The 17694-nt window shown below is 40.8% G+C and overlaps 1 protein-coding gene across 1 annotated transcript; it reads left to right on the plus strand.

Moving 5' to 3' along the window:
• Window positions 1-2092: 2092 nt before the first annotated feature.
• On the plus strand, window positions 2093-4116 carry LOC118394712 (C-C chemokine receptor type 3-like). The gene is made up of 2 exons (XM_035788188.2): window positions 2093-2228; window positions 2492-4116. The coding sequence occupies exon 2, from the start codon at window positions 2510-2512 to the stop codon at window positions 3596-3598; it is 1089 nt and encodes a 362-aa protein (XP_035644081.1). The 5' UTR covers window positions 2093-2228; window positions 2492-2509; the 3' UTR covers window positions 3599-4116.
• The last annotated feature ends 13578 nt before the right edge of the window (window positions 4117-17694 follow it).

Raw genomic sequence — 17694 nt, forward strand, 5'->3', positions numbered from 1 at the left:
TAGGCACTGCAGGGCCTGGATTCACCTCTACATCGCCAGAGGAACATAGGAGGAGAAGAATAAGGGTACGGCTAAAAGCAATAAGAATTGGTCGTCTAGAACATCTGGAACAGAGAGTAAAAGGAGGTTTCTGGGGGCGATAAAATAGCATCAAGGTATAATGTACAGACAAAGGTATGGTAGGATGTGAATACAGTGGAGGTAAACCTAGGTATTGAGTGATGAAGAGAGAGATATTGTCTCTAGAAACATCAAAAATTAACAAAATATGTTGGTTGGGTGACTAAACTACATAACGTGTTATCGTGTGCAATGGGAGAATAGAGTCTGCAGACACATGGCGCATACAGCAGCAGAACGTGTAGTGATTTTACAAGAGTAGGTAACACCGAAAGCTTCAGTTTACATTAATGACAAGCTATTTGCTGTCAGAGCAGCTCACAGATCACTGCAACTGTACATAGCCCATCAATAAATAGCCCAAACAACTACCTCTTCCCCTACTGTATTTATTTATTTAGCTCCTTTGCACCCCAGTATTTCTACTTTGCACAATCATCTACTGTCAAATCTACCATTCCAGTGTTTTAATTGCTATATTGTATTTACTTAGCCACCATGGCCTATTTATTGCCTTTACCTCCCTTATCTCACCTAATTTGCTCACATTGTATATATGCTTATTTTTCTACTGTATTATTGACTGTATATTTGTTTTACTCCATGTGTAACTCTGTTGTTATGTGTCAAACTGCTTTGCTTTATCTTGGCCAGGTCGCAGTTGTAAATGAGAACTTGTTCTCAACTTGTCTACCTGGTTAAATAAAGGTGAAAAAATAATAATAATAATATATATTTTTAAATAGCAAGTTAGACAGACAAACCATGACATTTTTCTCCATTCCAAAGTCCCCACATCATGCGTTGAGCTAAAAGTTAACTTACCTTGCAAGTAGTCACTGCCTTTCTTCCAGGTTTTCACACAAAACAAAACAACCCACATTGCATTCTGCACCTGCGTCAGACTGTTGCATACTTTGGTTGATGCTGGACAGTATTTTCTGTGAGTTTTTCAAACCGTGGTAATCCAATACGGTTTTAATGAAACGGTAATACTAACCGTCGGAAATTTTACCATGGTTTAAAACCAGTAACCGTTTCATTCCTAGTCCAAACACACCAAGACAGTCGTGAAGAGGGAATGCCTATTCCCCCCCAGGAGACTGAAAAGATTTGGCATGGGTCCTCAGATCCTCAAAAAGTTCTACAGCTGCACCATCGAGAGCATCCTGACTTGTTGCATCACCGCCTGGTATGGCAACTGCTACAGAGTGTGTATGGCCCAGTACATCACTGGGGCCAAGCTTCCTGCCATCCAGGACCTCTAAACCAGGGAGTGTCAGAGGAAGGCCCTAAAAATTGCCAAAGACTCCATCCACACTAGTCATAGACTGTGCTCTCTGCTACCGCACGGCAAGCGGTACAGGAGCGCCAAGTCTAGGTCCAAAAGGCTTCTTAACAGCTTCTACTCCCAAGCCATAAGACTCCCGAACAGTTAATTAAAATGGCCACCCAGACTATTTGCATTCTCCCCCCACCCCCCTTTTTACACTGCTGCTATTCTGTTTATTATCCATGCATAGTCACTTTGATTGTTGATCATTGCTAGACAGCCGTTTTCATGCTGGAAGGAAATGAACATGTTTTCTCTCAGTATGCATCCTCTGTCTGTTGTACCCATAAATAGTGTGACCTGGTTAACTTTCATCCATCTTATTTTGAAAAACGTTCTATCAGATGAGCTATTTGGATACAGTTTGTTGTATACTTTTTATATATTTTGGACGAGTTCATACAATTGTCTTTCTCTTTTTGTTTTCTGCATTTCAAAACAATTGTATACATTTCTCCATGTATTTTCTTGTCAGAGAAAGAGCACTGTTGACTGTAAAGTATTTTTTAAATAAACCTTCTGTTATAAATTGAATCCCATGTTACAACCCTTTATGGTTATAATGATGAATAAGGTTCCAGAACTTCCTATATTGAACAGTTTTAAGACAGCCCCTTGTAAGGGAGGCTATTAGGGAGGAGTTAATCACATATCACATATCTCAGCAGTAGCAACAACTCTCACACACAAAGATTCAACCTACTAGCGCTGACACACGAACAGAAAAACTACTTTCTTTCTGACAATCACATCAGCACCCAGAAAGGTCACATTGGTAAGTTGTTAATAAAGTATCACTTCATTTTCCAGTCCACTTGCAGCTTGTTTACCAATAAGTTATGTAGTAACAATGAGTACTTTCTAGTATTTACTTAAAATCATTTTAAGCAATTAAAGAAATTAAAGCATAATCCCTAGGCATTTACTACATATATACTGCATATACTTAACATTTTAACTTGCAATTTGTAAATATATAGGAGGTAATAGCAGACCATAAAATCAAATGAAAACACTATATTTACACCCTCTTAACAGGTTAAGAGACTGACAACCATGGGGGAGTATGAAGACTTCTTGGCTTTTTTGAATGAGGACAATTATACAGATTATAACGACTCTGTAGACCCCAGCTATGTCATGGATGATATTGTGAAACTGTGTGGTAAAACTGAGGTAAACAGATTTGGAGCCAAGTTCATCCCAACATTCTACACCATCAATTTCCTGCTGAGTGTGGTTGGGAATGGGCTGGTTCTATGCATTATCTACAAATACGAGAAGCTCACTTCCGTCACCAACATCTTCCTCCTTAACCTGGTCATCTCTGACCTGCTGTTTGCGTCCAGTTTGCCCTTCTGGGCCACTTACCACTCCTCTGAGTGGATCTTTGGCCCGTACATGTGCAAGCTGGTGGGCAGCGTGTACTTCATCGGATTCTACAGCTCCATCCTCTTCCTCACTCTCATGACCTTTGACCGATACCTGGCTGTGGTCCATGCCATTAACGCTGCCAAACGGAGGAGGAAGATCTACGCCTGCGTCTCCTCGGCAGTTGTGTGGTGTATCAGCCTTCTGGCCAGCGTCAAGGAGTTAGTTCTGTACAACGTCTGGAAGGATTCTCAATCCGGACACTTTTGTGAGGAGACAGGCTTCTCCAAGGAGATCATGAACAAATGGAAGCTGGTGGGTTACTATCAGCAGTTTGTTATCTTCTTTCTACTTCCTTTGGCCATGGTCATGTACTGCTATGTTAGAATCACAGTCCGAATCATGTCAACCCGGATGAGAGAGAAGTGTAGGGCAGTCAAGCTGATTTTTGTGATTGTATTTGCATTTTTCGTGTGCTGGACCCCATACAATATTGTGATACTGCTGAGAGCCCTCCAGATCTCCAACAGTCATAGTTCTGAGGACTGCTCTGATGTGCTTGACTATGCTCTGTATGTGACTAGGAATATAGCATACCTCTACTGTTGTGTAAGCCCTGTTTTCTACACGTTTGTTGGGAAAAAGTTTCAAAGCCACTTTAGGAAACTACTTGCAAAGCATATCCCATGTCTGAAGAGTCATAACCACACTAGCCATAGTAGCCAAAGTAGAACAACTTCTCAGAAAAGCCCACATACCATGTATGTATACTAGAGAGGAACTGGTCTTTAAACCATTACTGATGTAAATTGTGAATAAGGTATATACTTTTGAGGGTTTTATGTTTACTATCTCAAAGAATTTCTCAATCATAGCAATACAATTTGAACATGTCATTTCTATTCTGTGTCATTTTGCTTCAGACTTTATTTACTCAACATTTTTTGCTAAACTGTAAATTACCAAAAGATACAAATGATGTTTGAAATATTTGAATCAATGTCTGCACGCAGGACTCGCTTTGGATAAAAGCGTCTGCTAAATGGCTTATATTATAATTGTTTTTACAAGGTGTACATTTTATTTGCTTCAGGAGCTTGAGCTGTTTCTTTCCTTGTTTTTTTAAACAATAATTTTTATTGGATCACATCAAAGCAACACAATCGATAAATAAGAATAAAAAAGTCCCCTTTTTGAACAACTCTCTCTACTATTACGCATTTTGAATCTTTGCATTAAATTGTTGATAAAATACATTAATAAAGAGTTGTGAAATAATGTATTTACTCATAGCATGTGGTTCTGAATGTTGACTAACTGAATTTAGGTCTACCTGTTTTGAGAGATGCATATTCTATGCTCCATCATACTATCTAGGCCTCTACCATTTTCTAGTTGGCATAACTATCGTGAAAGAAAAACTATTTCTCCTCTCTAGCTATTTTCAGAGCAGGCTGTTCTTGACATTACTCAGAACTCCCCTTCTCACACTTCCCTTAACAGAAACACCTTGGAGAACATCCTGTTAGTCAACCTTTTTTTCAAATCTCACTTTGCTTAACATTTTCAGCTGGTTGCCTGGTAAGAGATTACGATGGTGTTCTCCACAAGCGTCTTAGGACTTGTCTGAAGTCTGTACAGCTGATCTGTACAGCCGATGTCTCTCAGATATAGGACAGACCATTTTTCGGGGGGGGGTGGGGCTGTTCCATGTAGTGAATCTGTTAGTAAATGCATTTGTATATTTTTTTAATTTTTAATTTTATTTAAATAAGCAAGTCAGTTATGAACAAATTCTTATTACAATGACGGCCTATACCGGCCAAACCTGGATGATGCTGGGCCAATTGTGAGCCGCCCTTTGGGAATCCCAATCACGTCCGGTTGTGATACAGCCTGGATTGAACCAGGGTGTCTGTAGTGACGCCCCAAGCACTGAGATGCAGTGCCTTAGACCACTGCGCCACTCGGGCAAATAGCAGTAAGGCTAAATAAAAGTTTCCAGCAAATATTACAGTACCAGTCAAAAGTTTGGACACACCTACTCATTCAAGGATTTTTCTTTATTTTTACACATTTCTACATTGTAGAATAATAGTGAAGACATCAAAACTATGAAATAACACATTTGGAATCATGTAGTGACCAAAAAAATAACTAAACAAATCAAAAACATTTTATATTTGAAATTCTTCAATGTAGCCACCCTTTGTCTTGATGACAGCTTTGCACACTCTTGGCATTCTCTCAACCTGGAATGCTTTTCCAACAGTCTTGAAGGAGTTCCCACATATGCTGGACACTTGTTGGCTGCTTTTCCTTCACTCTGTGGTCCGACTCATCCCAAACTATCTTATTTGGGTTGAGGTCCGGAGATTGTGGAGAACAGGTCATCTGATGCAGCCCTCCAAAACTCTCATTATTGGTCAAATAGCCCGTACATAGCCTGGAGGTGTGTTGTGTCATTGTCCTGTTGAAAAACAAATGATAGTCCCACTAAGCGCAAACCGGATGGGATGGCGTATCACTGCAGAATGCTATGGTAGCAATGCTAGTTAAGTGTGTCTTGAATTCTAAATAAAATCACACTGTCACCAGCAAAGCACCCCCACACCATCACACCTCCTCCTCCATGCTTCACAGTGGGAACCACAAATGCAGAGATCATCCATTCACCTACTCTGCGTCTCACAAAGACACGGCAGTTGGAAACAAAAATCTCAAATTTGGACTCATCAGACCTAAGGACAGACTTCCACCAGTCTAAATGTCCATTGCTCATGTTTCTTGGCCCAAGCAAGTCTCTTCTTCTTCTTATTGGTGTCCTTTAGTAGTGGTTTCTTTGCAGCAATTCGACCATGAAGGCCTGATTCACGCAGTTTCCTCAGAACAGTTGATATTGAGATGTCTCGGTTACTTGAACTCTGTGAAGCATTTATTTGGGCCGCATTCTGAAGTGTAGTTAACTCTAATGAACTTATCCTCTCCAGCAGAAGTAACTCTGGGTCTTCTTTTCCTGTGACATTCCTCATGAGAGCTGAACTTTTCCAGATTGACTGACTTTCATGTCTTAAAGTAATGATGGACAGTTGTTTCTCTTTGCTTATTTGAGCTGTTCTTGCCATAATATGGACTTGGTATTTTACCAAATAGGCCTATATTCTGTATACCACCCATATCTTGTCACAACACAACTGTTTGGATCAAATGCATTAAGAAGGAAAGAAATTCTACAAATTAACACCTGTTAATTAAAATGCATTCCAGGTGACTACCTCATGAAGATGGCTGAGATAATGCCAAGAGTGTGCAAAGCTGTCATCAAGGGTGGCTACTTTAAAGAATCTAAAATATATTTTGGTTTGTTTCACACTTTTTTGGTTTCTACATGATTCTATATGTTTTATTTCAAAGCATTGACATCTTGAATATTATTCTACAGTGAAGAAAATAGTACAATTTAAAGGAAATCTCTTGAATATGTAAGTGTGTCCAAACTTTTGACTGGTACTGTATATACTGTATGTATTTTTTATACTTCAAGGGGTCTTAAAATTCCAAATCAAATAGCTAAATGATCCTTGGTATGACCTGGTTCCCTGGTAAGGGATTACGCCTAGCCCTGGAATAAAAAGCATGCTCATTGGAAGTTCTCCTCAGCATAATATGTGTCCGAGAAGCCAGCCCGAAAAATCTTACACACATCATTCTTCAGTGGAATTGTACATCAGTTGTTTACCAGATGGTTATGCTGACTTACAATAAGTGTTTCAATTTACAGAGGTGAGAAAACCACATACAAGCTTTACAAGAAGGACTTCCTTTGTTTTTGTGTGAATGTACGAGTCACACCACAAGTAAGATGCAAAGTACCATTTTCAAAAGTACAAAGTAAGTCCTTTTTTCGACAAAGAAGTAAATTATATGCCTTGATAGGAGTCAGGTAGCCAATCCTAGTTACCATAGAGGAAGACAATGTTAGGGATAACAGTACAAGACAGAAATAATGCATTAAAACAGACTTTAGTAAATAGTCTGTTACGTTTAGAAGCAATTACTTTGTCTCGGGGAAGGTGATGCAACACATAATAGGCAGATGCTGGAACTATTCATCACATAGTGCAGTGGTTCCCAAACTTTTTATAGTTCCGTACCCATTCAAACATTCAACCTCCAGCTGCATACTCTAGCACAGAAATTGTGAATAACTCACCACAGGTTAAAGAGAAGGGTGTGCTTGAAAGGATACACATAACCCACATAATGGGTTGTATTTGAGAGAGTCTCAGTCTTAAATAATTTTCTGTATTTAGTTTTCATGCTAGTGAGGGCCGAGAATCCACTCTCACATAGGTACGTGGTTGCAAAGGGCATCAGTGTCAGCGCGATAAGGACAAGTTAAGAAACTCTGAGCGCAGCCCTATCCAGAAATCTGGTAGTGGCTTCTAATTAAATTACATTTTAACAGAACCAATTGTTGCAATTTGAATGAGGCTCTCTTGTTCAGATATCAGTAAGTGGACTGGAAGCAGAGCATGAAAGGGATAACGAATCCATTTGTTTGTGTCATCCGTTTCGGGAAAGTACCTGTGTAATTGCACCCCCAGCTCACTCAGGTGTTTCGCCATATCACATTTGACATTGTCCGTAAGCCTGAGTTCATTTGCACACAAAACATCATACAATGATGGAAAGACCCATGTGTTGTCCTTGTTAATGCAGACAGAAAAGAGCTCCAACTACTTAATCATAGCCTCAATTTTGTCCCGCACATTGAATATAGTTGCGGAGAGTCCCTGTAATCCTAGATTCCGATCATTCAGGTGAGAAAAAACATCACTCAGATAGGCCAGTCGTGTGAGAAACTTGTCATCGTGCAAACAGTCAGACAAGTGAAAATAATGGTCAGTAAAGAAACTTTAAGCTCATCTCTCAATTTTAAAAAATGTGTCAATACTTTGCCCCTTGATAACTAGCGCACTTCTCTATGTTCTAAAAGCGTTACATGGTCGCTGCTCGCATAATGCAGAAAATACAAGAGAGTTCAAGGTCCTTGCTTTAACAAAGTTAACCATTTTCACTGCAGTGTCCAAAACATCTTTCAAGCTGTCAGGCATTCCCTTGGCAGCAAGAGCCTCTCGGTGGATGTTGCTGTGTACCCAAGTAACGTCGGGAGCACCTGCTTGCACGCGCGTTACCACTCCACTATGTCTCCCTGTCATAGCTTTTGCGCCATCAATACAGATACCAACACATCTTGACCACTAAAGTCCATTTGATGTCACAAAGCTGTACAGTACTTAAAAAATATAATTTCATGTTGTCCTGGTTTCCAGAAGAGGATGTCTTCCTTAATTGACCCCCCATAAACGTAACGGACATATACCAGGAGCCATGCCAGGCCCACCACGTCTGTTGACTCATCCAGCTGTAATGCATATAATTCACTGGCTTGTATGTGAAGCCGTAATTGTTTCAAAACATCTCCTGCGATGTCACTGATGCGTCGTGAAACAGTGTATTTTGATGAAGGCATTGTCTGTATAGTTTTTTGGCCTTTCCCCGCAGCATTGTCCCAGCCATATTGCCAGCAGCAGGAATAATTAAAGTCCTCCACAATAGTATGGGGCTTGCCTGTCCTAGCCACTCGGTAGCTCACCATATAAGATGCTACTAGCCCCTTCTTATTAATGGTATCTGTTGCTTTTATACATGTCTTACTACTCGAAAGTCGTCTTTATTCTCGCTCAAAAAACTCCCGTGGCTTATTTTTCAAATTGTCATCTTTCATTTCTAAATGTCTGCGTAAGAGTGAAGGTTTCCCGCGAGAGAGTAATGGTTAATGTGATTGGATGTTAATTATTTGACTAGGCTACCTGTATTTGACATTGTGTTGATATTTCGCTGAACACTAGATGGTTTACTTTAATTTTGGGCTGTGAAACGAGGCTACTCAGGAAAGAAAGAAAGAAAATCACCCAAATTTATAGCACCGTTGGAAAATATAAATGTACTGTTTGAAAATGTGAAGAAAAAAAATCTTTATGTATAAATATTTTTTAAATGTGAATCACATTTTTATTTGGCGTACCCCCCGACGGCATTGTGCGTACCCCTGGGGGTGCTAAGGGTCCTACACGGATCCCAAAAGGGTTCTACTTGGAACCATATGGGGTTATTCAAAGGGTTATCCTATGGGGCTAGCCAAAGTACCCCTTTAGGTTCTAAATAGCACGTTTTTATCTACGAGTGTAGTGCTTTTTTCACCCCTACTTTACATTTGCTCTTTTTGAGGTTTTCCTATATCATTTATTCCATCCTGGCCAAATTTCCTCATCTGCTGGCATGCACCTCTCCTGCGGTGCATTTGGACAGTATTCAGACCCATTGACCTTTTCCACATTTTGTTATGTTACAGCCTTATTCTAAAATGGATTATACACTGCTCAAAAAAATAAAGGCAACACTAAAATAACACATCCTAGATCTGAATGAATGAAATATTATTATTAAATACTTTTTTCTTTACATGGTTGAATGTGCTGACAACAAAATCACACAAAAATTATCAATGGAAATCAAATTTATCAACCCATGGAGGTCTGGATTTGGAGTCATACTCAGGCTGATCCAACTTTGATGTAATGTCCTTAAAACAAGTCAAAATTAGGCTCAGTAGTGTGTGTGGCCTCCACGTGCCTGTATGACCTCCCTACAACGCCTGGGCATGCTCCTGATGAGGTGGCGGTCTCCTGAGGGATCTTCTCCCAGACCTGGACTAAAGCATCCGCCAACTCCTGGACAGTCTATGGTGCAACGTGGCGTTGGTGGATGGAGCGAGACATGATGTCCCAGATGTGCTCAATTGGATTCAGGTCTGGGGAACGGGCGGGCCAGTACATAGCATCAATGCCTTCCTCTTGCAGGAACTGTTACTGTAATTTAATTATGCCAATGTGCTTTCATCAATTGAAAGCCCTTAATCTATTTTATGAGAATTTCTAAGATTTCTTGTTTGCATAAAATAGACGCAGACCAGTTTTTCAATAATAGGTAATAGAATTGATTCTCGGAGCGCGCTCCCACTTATATACAGATCATGACGTCATTTCATTGCTTTAACGGAATCCCCTCCTCTCGACCGGGACAAAGTAAGGTGAAAAGTTCATTCTAACTTACTAACACACTCCCAGATAACTTTTGACCCCTCAACATTATCGATCACCACTGAACTGACAGTTTTAATTAGAAGAAAACCTAGGAATGCACTCACTGCCTTATCTAAAAACCCCAGAGCTAAGTTTCAGTAGGTTCAACGTTAGGTTAACGACCTTATCTTTTTTCACAGTCCACAACCCATTCGTTTCTTCCTAGTTGGAATGGTGTTCATTAACTTTTATTACTCCTTGTCCGTGTCTCACAATCCCACCTTATGAACTCATATAGTTAATCAGATATAATAAAACAGAGTATATGTTTACTTAGTTACAGTTCCATTTAAAATTATTTGTTCAGTCATATTAATCATAATTTCCTAACAGGAACTGCTGACACACTCCAGCCACATGAGGTCTAGCATTGTCTTGCATTAGGAGGAACCCAGGGCTAACCGCACCAGCATATGGTCTCACAAGGGGTCTGAGGATCTCATCTCGGTACCTAATGGCAGTCAGGCTACCTCTGGCAAGCACATGGAGGGCTGTGCGGCCCCCCAAAGAAATGCCACCCCACACCATAACTGACCCACCGCCAAACCGGTCATGCTGGAGGATGTTGCAGGCAGCAGAACGTTCTCCACGGCGTCTCCAGACTCGGTCACGTCTGTCACATGTGCTCAGTGTGAACCTGCTTTCATCTGTGAAGAGCACAGGACGCCAGTGGCGAATTTGCCAATCTTAGTTTTCTCTGGCAAATGCCAAACGTCCTGCACGGTGTTTGGGCTGTAAGCACAACCCCCACCTGTGGAAATCGGGCCCTCATACCACCCTCATGGAGTCTGTTTCTGACCGTTTGAGCAGACACATGCACATTTGTGGCCTGCTGGAGGTAATTTTACAGGGCTCTGGCAGTGCTCCTCCTGCTCCTCCTTGCACAAAGGCGGAGGTAGCGGTCCTGCTGCTGGGTTGTTGCCCTCCTCCACGTCTCCTGATGTACTGGCCTGTCTCCTGGTAGTGCCTCCATGCTCTGGACACTATGCTCCATGCTCTGGACACTATGCTGACAGATAGTCAACTTGACAACTTGCTTGGCTAACATTACCTGTTAGCTTTGTACAAGGCCAGGGATTGTTTGAAAGAGAAACGCACATATTCTACTATGAGAAAGTACTCCCTTATTTCTGCTTATCATCACCTTTTATAAAATGACAACAATGCCCTGCTAGACGAAGCACTGTTTCCTGAAGCATTCTGCCCTGTTCTGAAATAACTCAGAGTGTACCGTTACGTTGTGCCTGGATGTTTGGTCAAGACGTGGCGTTATATGAACTTGTTCGTTTTGATTGACTCATTACTAAGCACTTCCCTGCACAAAACACATTGAGGGAGCTCCTCGTTAATTCTCAAAGTTTATATGAAAGAGAAACTCATCGGTGTATTTGCTTTTCATGACTATTGAGCTCAGTCAGAACTTGTTGCAAGCATGAGTCCATTAGGCGAGTGGGAATGACAAATCAGTGGCTGACAGTGCATCATCTGCTGTCGAAAGACAGCCCTGCAGCGTGTCGCGGAGTGATCTTCAAGATAACTCCAGAAAAAAAATCTGGTAAACCACCATCACTTTCGCGCAGCAGCCAAACTGAGCAGAGACCGCTGCAAAGCAGAGAGCACACTGAACAGAGACCGCATGAATATGAATATAAAGATTTGATTTTTTTAGATTATTTAACCATTATTTAACTCGGCAAGTCAGTTTTAAGAACAAATTCTTATTTACAATGACAGCCTACCAAAAGGCCTCCTATGGTGATGGGGGCTGGGATTAAAAATAAAAAATATATAAATATAGGACAAAACACACATCATGACAGAGACAACACAACACCACATAAAGAGAGACCTAAGACAACAACATAGCAAGGCAACAACACACGACAACACAGCATGGTAGCTACACAACATGACAACAACATGGTAGCAACACACATTGGTAGCCGCACAGAACATGGTACAAACATTATTGGGCAGACAACAGCACAAAGGTCAAGAAGGTAGAGACAACAATACATCACGCAAAGCAGCCACAAATGTCAGTAAGAGTGTCTATGACGGAGTCTCCGAATGAAGAGATTGAGATAAAACTGTTCACTGAGTGTTTGTTGAAGCTCGTTCCAGTCACTAGCTGCGACAAACTGAAAAGACAAGCGACCCAGGGATGTGTGCGCTTTGGGGACCTTTAACAGAATGTGACTTGGGAGAACGGGTGTTGTATGTGGAGGATGAGGGCTGCACTATATATCTCAGATAGGGGGGAGTGAGGCCTAAGAGGGTTTTATGAATAAGCATAAATTAGTGGGTCTTTCGACGGGTATACAGAGATGACCAGTTTACAGAGGAGTATAGAGTGCAGTGATGTGTCCTATAAGGAGCATTGCTGGCAAATCTTATGGCCGAATGATAAATAATATCTAGCCGCTCGAGAGCACCCTTACCTGCCAAACTATTAATAATGCCTCCGTAATCTAGCATGGGTAGGATGGTCATCTGAATCAGCGTTAGTTTGGCAGCTGGGGTGAAAGAGGAGCAATTACGATAGAGGAAACCAAGTCTAGATTTAACTTTAGCATGCAGCTTTGATAGGTGCTGATAGAAGGACAGTGTACCATTTATCCATACTCCCAAGTACTTGTATGAGGTGACTACCTCAGGCTAGAGGTCGTAATCACAGCAGTTGGGAGAGGGGCATTCTTCTTACCAAACCACATGACATTTGTTTTGGAGGTGTTCAGAACAAGGTTAAGAGTAGAGAAAGCTTGTTTGTTGTAAAGCAATTAACACCAAATCCGGGGAGGGGCAGCTGAGTATAAGACTGTATCATCTGCATATACATGGATGAGAGAGCTTCCTACTGCCTGAGCTATGTTGTTGATGTAAATTGAGAAGAATGTGGAGCCTATGATTGAGCCTTGGGGTACTCCGTTGGTGACAGGCAGTAGCTGAGACAGCAGATGTTCTGACTTTATAAACTGCACTCTTTGAGGGAGGTAGTTAGCAAACCAGGTCATAGACCCCTAGAGACACCAATACTCCTTAGCCAGCCCACAAAAATGGAATGGTCTACCATATCAAAAGCTTTGGCCAAGTCAATAAAAATAGCAGCACAACATTGCTTAGAATCTAGGGCAATGGTGACATCATTGAGGACCTTCAAGGTTGGAGTGACATATCCATAACCTGAGCAGAAACCAGATTGCACACCAGAGAGAACACTATAGACATCAAGAAAGTCAGTCAGTTGATTTTTTCCAACACTTTTGATAAACAGGGAAAATAGAAATAGGCCTATAACACTTTAAATAAAGGATGAACCGTAGCTGCCTTCCAAGCAATGGGAACCTCCCCAGAAAGGAGAGACATGTTAAAAAGGTCGGAGATAGGCTTGGCGATGATAGGTGCAGCAACCTTAAAGAAGAAAGGGTCTAAACCATCTGACCCAGATGTTTTTTTGGGGTCAAGTTTAAGGAGCTCCTTTAGCACCTCGGACTCAGTGACTGCCTGCAGGGAGAAACTTTGTTGCGGTCAGAGGAAAAAGAGGGAGAAGCATCGGGGATAGTCGCATTAGAAGGAGTGAGGGATGAGGAAATGTTGGACAGGCAAGGAGGCATGGCTGTGTCAAATAGGAATCCTGACTTAATGAAGTGGTGATTAAAGAGACCAACCATGTGCTTCTTGTCAGTAACAACCACATCATCAACTTTAAGGGAAATGGGCAGCTGTGAGGAGGACGGTTTATTCTCCAGGTCATTAACCGTTTTCCAGAACTTCTTGGGGTTACACCGACAGAGAGAGAACTGCTCCTTAATGTAACTAACTTTGGCCTTCCGGATAGCCTGAGTGCACTTATTTCTCATTTGCCTGAATGAGAGCCAGTCAGCCTGAGTATGCGTGGGCCGAGCCTTTCGCCAAATGCAATTCTTGAGGTGGAGTAACTCTGCAAGATCAAAGTCAAACCAGGGCCTTAACCTGTTTTTAATTCTCATTTTCTTTATGGGGGCGTGTTTGTTAACAATATCACTGAAGACGCTGGAGATGAGAACCAGGTACAGGGAGTACACATTTAATGAACGGACAAGTGACAGAACAGCGTCAGAGCAGGGAGAACAAAACGACATGACGACAATAATGCTGAAGCGGGGAACAACCTCGGGAACAGACCGATATAGGGGAGGTAATGAAAGCAGGTGATTGAGTAAACGCCAGGGAGGGAGAGCGGGAGCGGGAGCAGGCGTGACACAAAAAGCGGTGTAATTTCTAAACAGTTCACCCGATATGGATGAAAACACCCTCAACTTAAAGTTGACCATCTGCACTTTACTTTTCAGTATAGAGTATAAAGCCAAAAGAATAAAAAATGCTTCACTGTCCCAATAATTGCGGATGGCACTGTAAATGGAGTACACAGTGCAATGAAATGCTTGCAGCTTAGTCTCTCGACAATGCAACAACAACAGAAAAAGTAAGTAGCTAAGTGAATAAAAAGAGTAACAAAATAAAAGCTCAATTAAATAATTACACCAATTTAATAATAATGCAGTTTTTCACAAATACAGTGACTATACAAAACAATAGGAACACCTTTCCATGACATAGACTGACCAGGTGAATTCATGTAGAAGCTATGATTCCTTATTGATGTCACTTGTTAAATCCACCTCAATCAGTATAGATTAATGGGAAGAGACAGGTTAAAAAAAGGACCTTTAAGCCTTGAGACAATTAAGACATGGATGGTGTGTACCATTCAGAGGGTGAATAGGCAAGAAAAAATATTTAAGTGCCTTTTAACAGGGTATGGTAGTAGGTGCCAGGTGCACCGGTTTGAGTGTCAAGAACTTCAACGCTGCTGGGTTTTCACACTCAACAGTTTCCCATGTGTATCAAGAATGGTCCACCACACAAAGGACATTCAGACAAATAGACACAACTGTGGGAAGCACTGGAGTTAACATGGGCCAGCATTCCTTTGGAAATTTGACACCTTGTAGAGTCCATGCCCCGACAAATTGAGGCTTTCCTGTGGGGAAAAGTGGGTGCAACTCAATATTAGGGAGGTGTTCCCAGTGTTTTGTACACTCAGTGTAGTTACATAGCCTATATGGAAATAACAAATATGATCCAATAATGTTTACCTGTAGAATGTAATAGGTTATAAGGCCTTCTTGATTCATTTCATTTTGTTAGTTCTACCACCTCAACTTTTCTCATTTTAAACCGGGTTAAATATGTTGTCGAAAAGTTCCGCTTCCGTCCACAGGGGGGCAGAGTGTCACTGTCAGAAGATAAATGCTTCAGTCAGAAAAAATGTATCTCATCCCTTTGGTCTCAGCGAGCTAGCCAGCCAGTAGCTACCAAAGTGGCTAACCAGCCAAGCTAGCTAAAGAAACAAAAGCCATGAAATACACTAGCTGGAAATAAACACTTCCCCTAATATCATGACTCATATCAACATCCTTAGCTTGCCCATTCACTGAATAAATAACTCTGATTGACACCCAATAGTTTAAGGATGCTAGGCGCTAATCCAAGTTTATTAGCATTAGCAAACCCTCATGCTGAAGGAGATTAGCTAAATAGCTACCACCAACCCTGCACAAACCCGTGGGGCTAACTCTGCCACTGCTGCTCTTTGATTTTCAGCCTGATCTACTCTCTACCTTATTCAACACTGCCTGAACCTGCTCATTTTTTTTTGCCACTCTTTCGGAAGAAGTACCGATTATCCAGACTGTCCCAGACTCTGACTGAGTGACACGAGTTTTGCTAAGCGATGACATTGACATCTAACTGGTGCTGTACGGATGGGAAGAGGTCAAGGGACATGAGCGGTCCACTGTGTGGTGAAATCTCTACCAATCACAGCAGACACCGCTTCACTCCAGGGGCTTCTTGCATTGCCTACTGAAAAGCGCAGTATATTGCATTGTTTATTTTTGTCATTCAGATTGGTCAGTAAAACATTTTTTTTTGTTCTGCATAACGCAAGTCATGGAAACGTATATCAGACTGAAATGTACAAAATATAGATATTATTATTATGATTAATATTTATTTATTGACCATCAAATGTTTCGGGGCTAGAAAAATGATATCATTGCAATCAATCCAAGCTGTGCAGCTGCCATTTGATCAGTGATGGAATAAGTACCCAATTGCCATACTTGAGTCAAAGTAAAGATACCTTAATAAAAAATTACTCAAGTATTAGTAAAAGTCACACAGTGAAATACTACTTGAGTACAAGTTTAAATGCATTTTCTTTTAAATATACTTAAGTATCAAAAGTTAAAGTAGAAATAATTTTACATTCATTATATTAGGCAAAAAAATAACACAATTTTTTGCCATTTTAATTTACGGATAGCCAGGGGCACACTCCAACACTCAGACAATTTACAAACAAAACATTTGTGTTTATTGAGTCCGCAAGATCAGAGGCAGTAGGGATGACCAGGGATGTTCTCTTGATAGGTGCGGGAATTGGAACGTTTTCCTGTCCTGGTAAGCATTTGAAATGTTGTACTTTTGGGTGTCAGGGAAAATGTATGAAGTAAAAAGTACTTTAGGAAATGTCGTGGATTAAAAGTAAACATGTTAAAAATATAAATAGTAAAGTAAAGTACAGATACCCCAAAAAACGACTTACCTCCAAAAAGTAAATTACTTTAAAGTACTAATGAAGTGTTTTACACCTGAATTTGATGAATGGAAAGAGACATCTGTTGCAAAACACCAAAAAGTTTAATTACATGCAGAGATTGCCAAGCCTTGGTGGATAGGCCTACAAGGTAGGGAGGGATATATTTTCTGTTTGTCTGATTGATGTCTATTCATTGTCTATTTATTGTAAACACAAACCATTAAGTGCCCGAAGTCAGTATGCTTTGTTTATTGGTTGTGCGGTGCAATGGAACAGAAACCTGTTGGTGGAAAATGTATTCAATAATTTGATATAATTATAAATATGGCATTCAAATGTTGAAAATCAGATCCCCTAGCTGATCATTGTCTGCAGCCAGCTCAGATCTTAGTGCAATGAGAGCGAGCCCCCCCCCCCTAATAATTAAGCAGATCCATTAAAAACATTACACATAGCCTAGGCCTACTTAATAATTATTCGATGTTTTAAGTATCCTAGACTTCACAATCTCTTGTAGACCATGGTCTATAATTGATACTGAAGGATACATAAATTTGTGAAATAATATAAAATTTAGATATGCCTTTATGAGCATGTCCTCAGGTAGTGTAACTTTTCTCATTTAGACCATTTCTGCATCATTATTTTTTTAAATACCTATGTGTAGGACACTGACACTATGGAGCATCAACAAAGGTACGCCAGTGGTCTTTAGGTCTGAGCCTGAGCTCTAGAAAGAGATTTCGTCTTTAGGTCTGAGCCTGAGCTCTAGAAAGAGATTTCGTCTTGATGGTAAACATGTTTTACTTTTGTTTCATGATGAGGACTTAGATCAGACAAAGTATATAGAGCAATTTTTTTCCGAATTCCTAGTTGAACGCATTTAAGTCGGAAGTCGGAGATGTCCGAGTTCAGTTTTTCTGAAAGCCGCAAGAGAGAAATTGCGTGCTTTACGTAGAGTATAAACCTATCATTTGTGCGTGGTGCGTGCATGGGCGGGGGCAGCAAAACGGAGA

Source organism: Oncorhynchus keta, chromosome 15 (assembly GCF_023373465.1).
Source record: "Oncorhynchus keta strain PuntledgeMale-10-30-2019 chromosome 15, Oket_V2, whole genome shotgun sequence".
NCBI lineage: Eukaryota > Metazoa > Chordata > Actinopteri > Salmoniformes > Salmonidae > Oncorhynchus > Oncorhynchus keta.

Coding starts and splice junctions, on each gene's coding strand:
- LOC118394712 (XM_035788188.2), top strand. CDS start 2,510: ATGGGGGAGTATGAAGACTTCTTGGCTTTTTTGAATGAGGACAATTAT.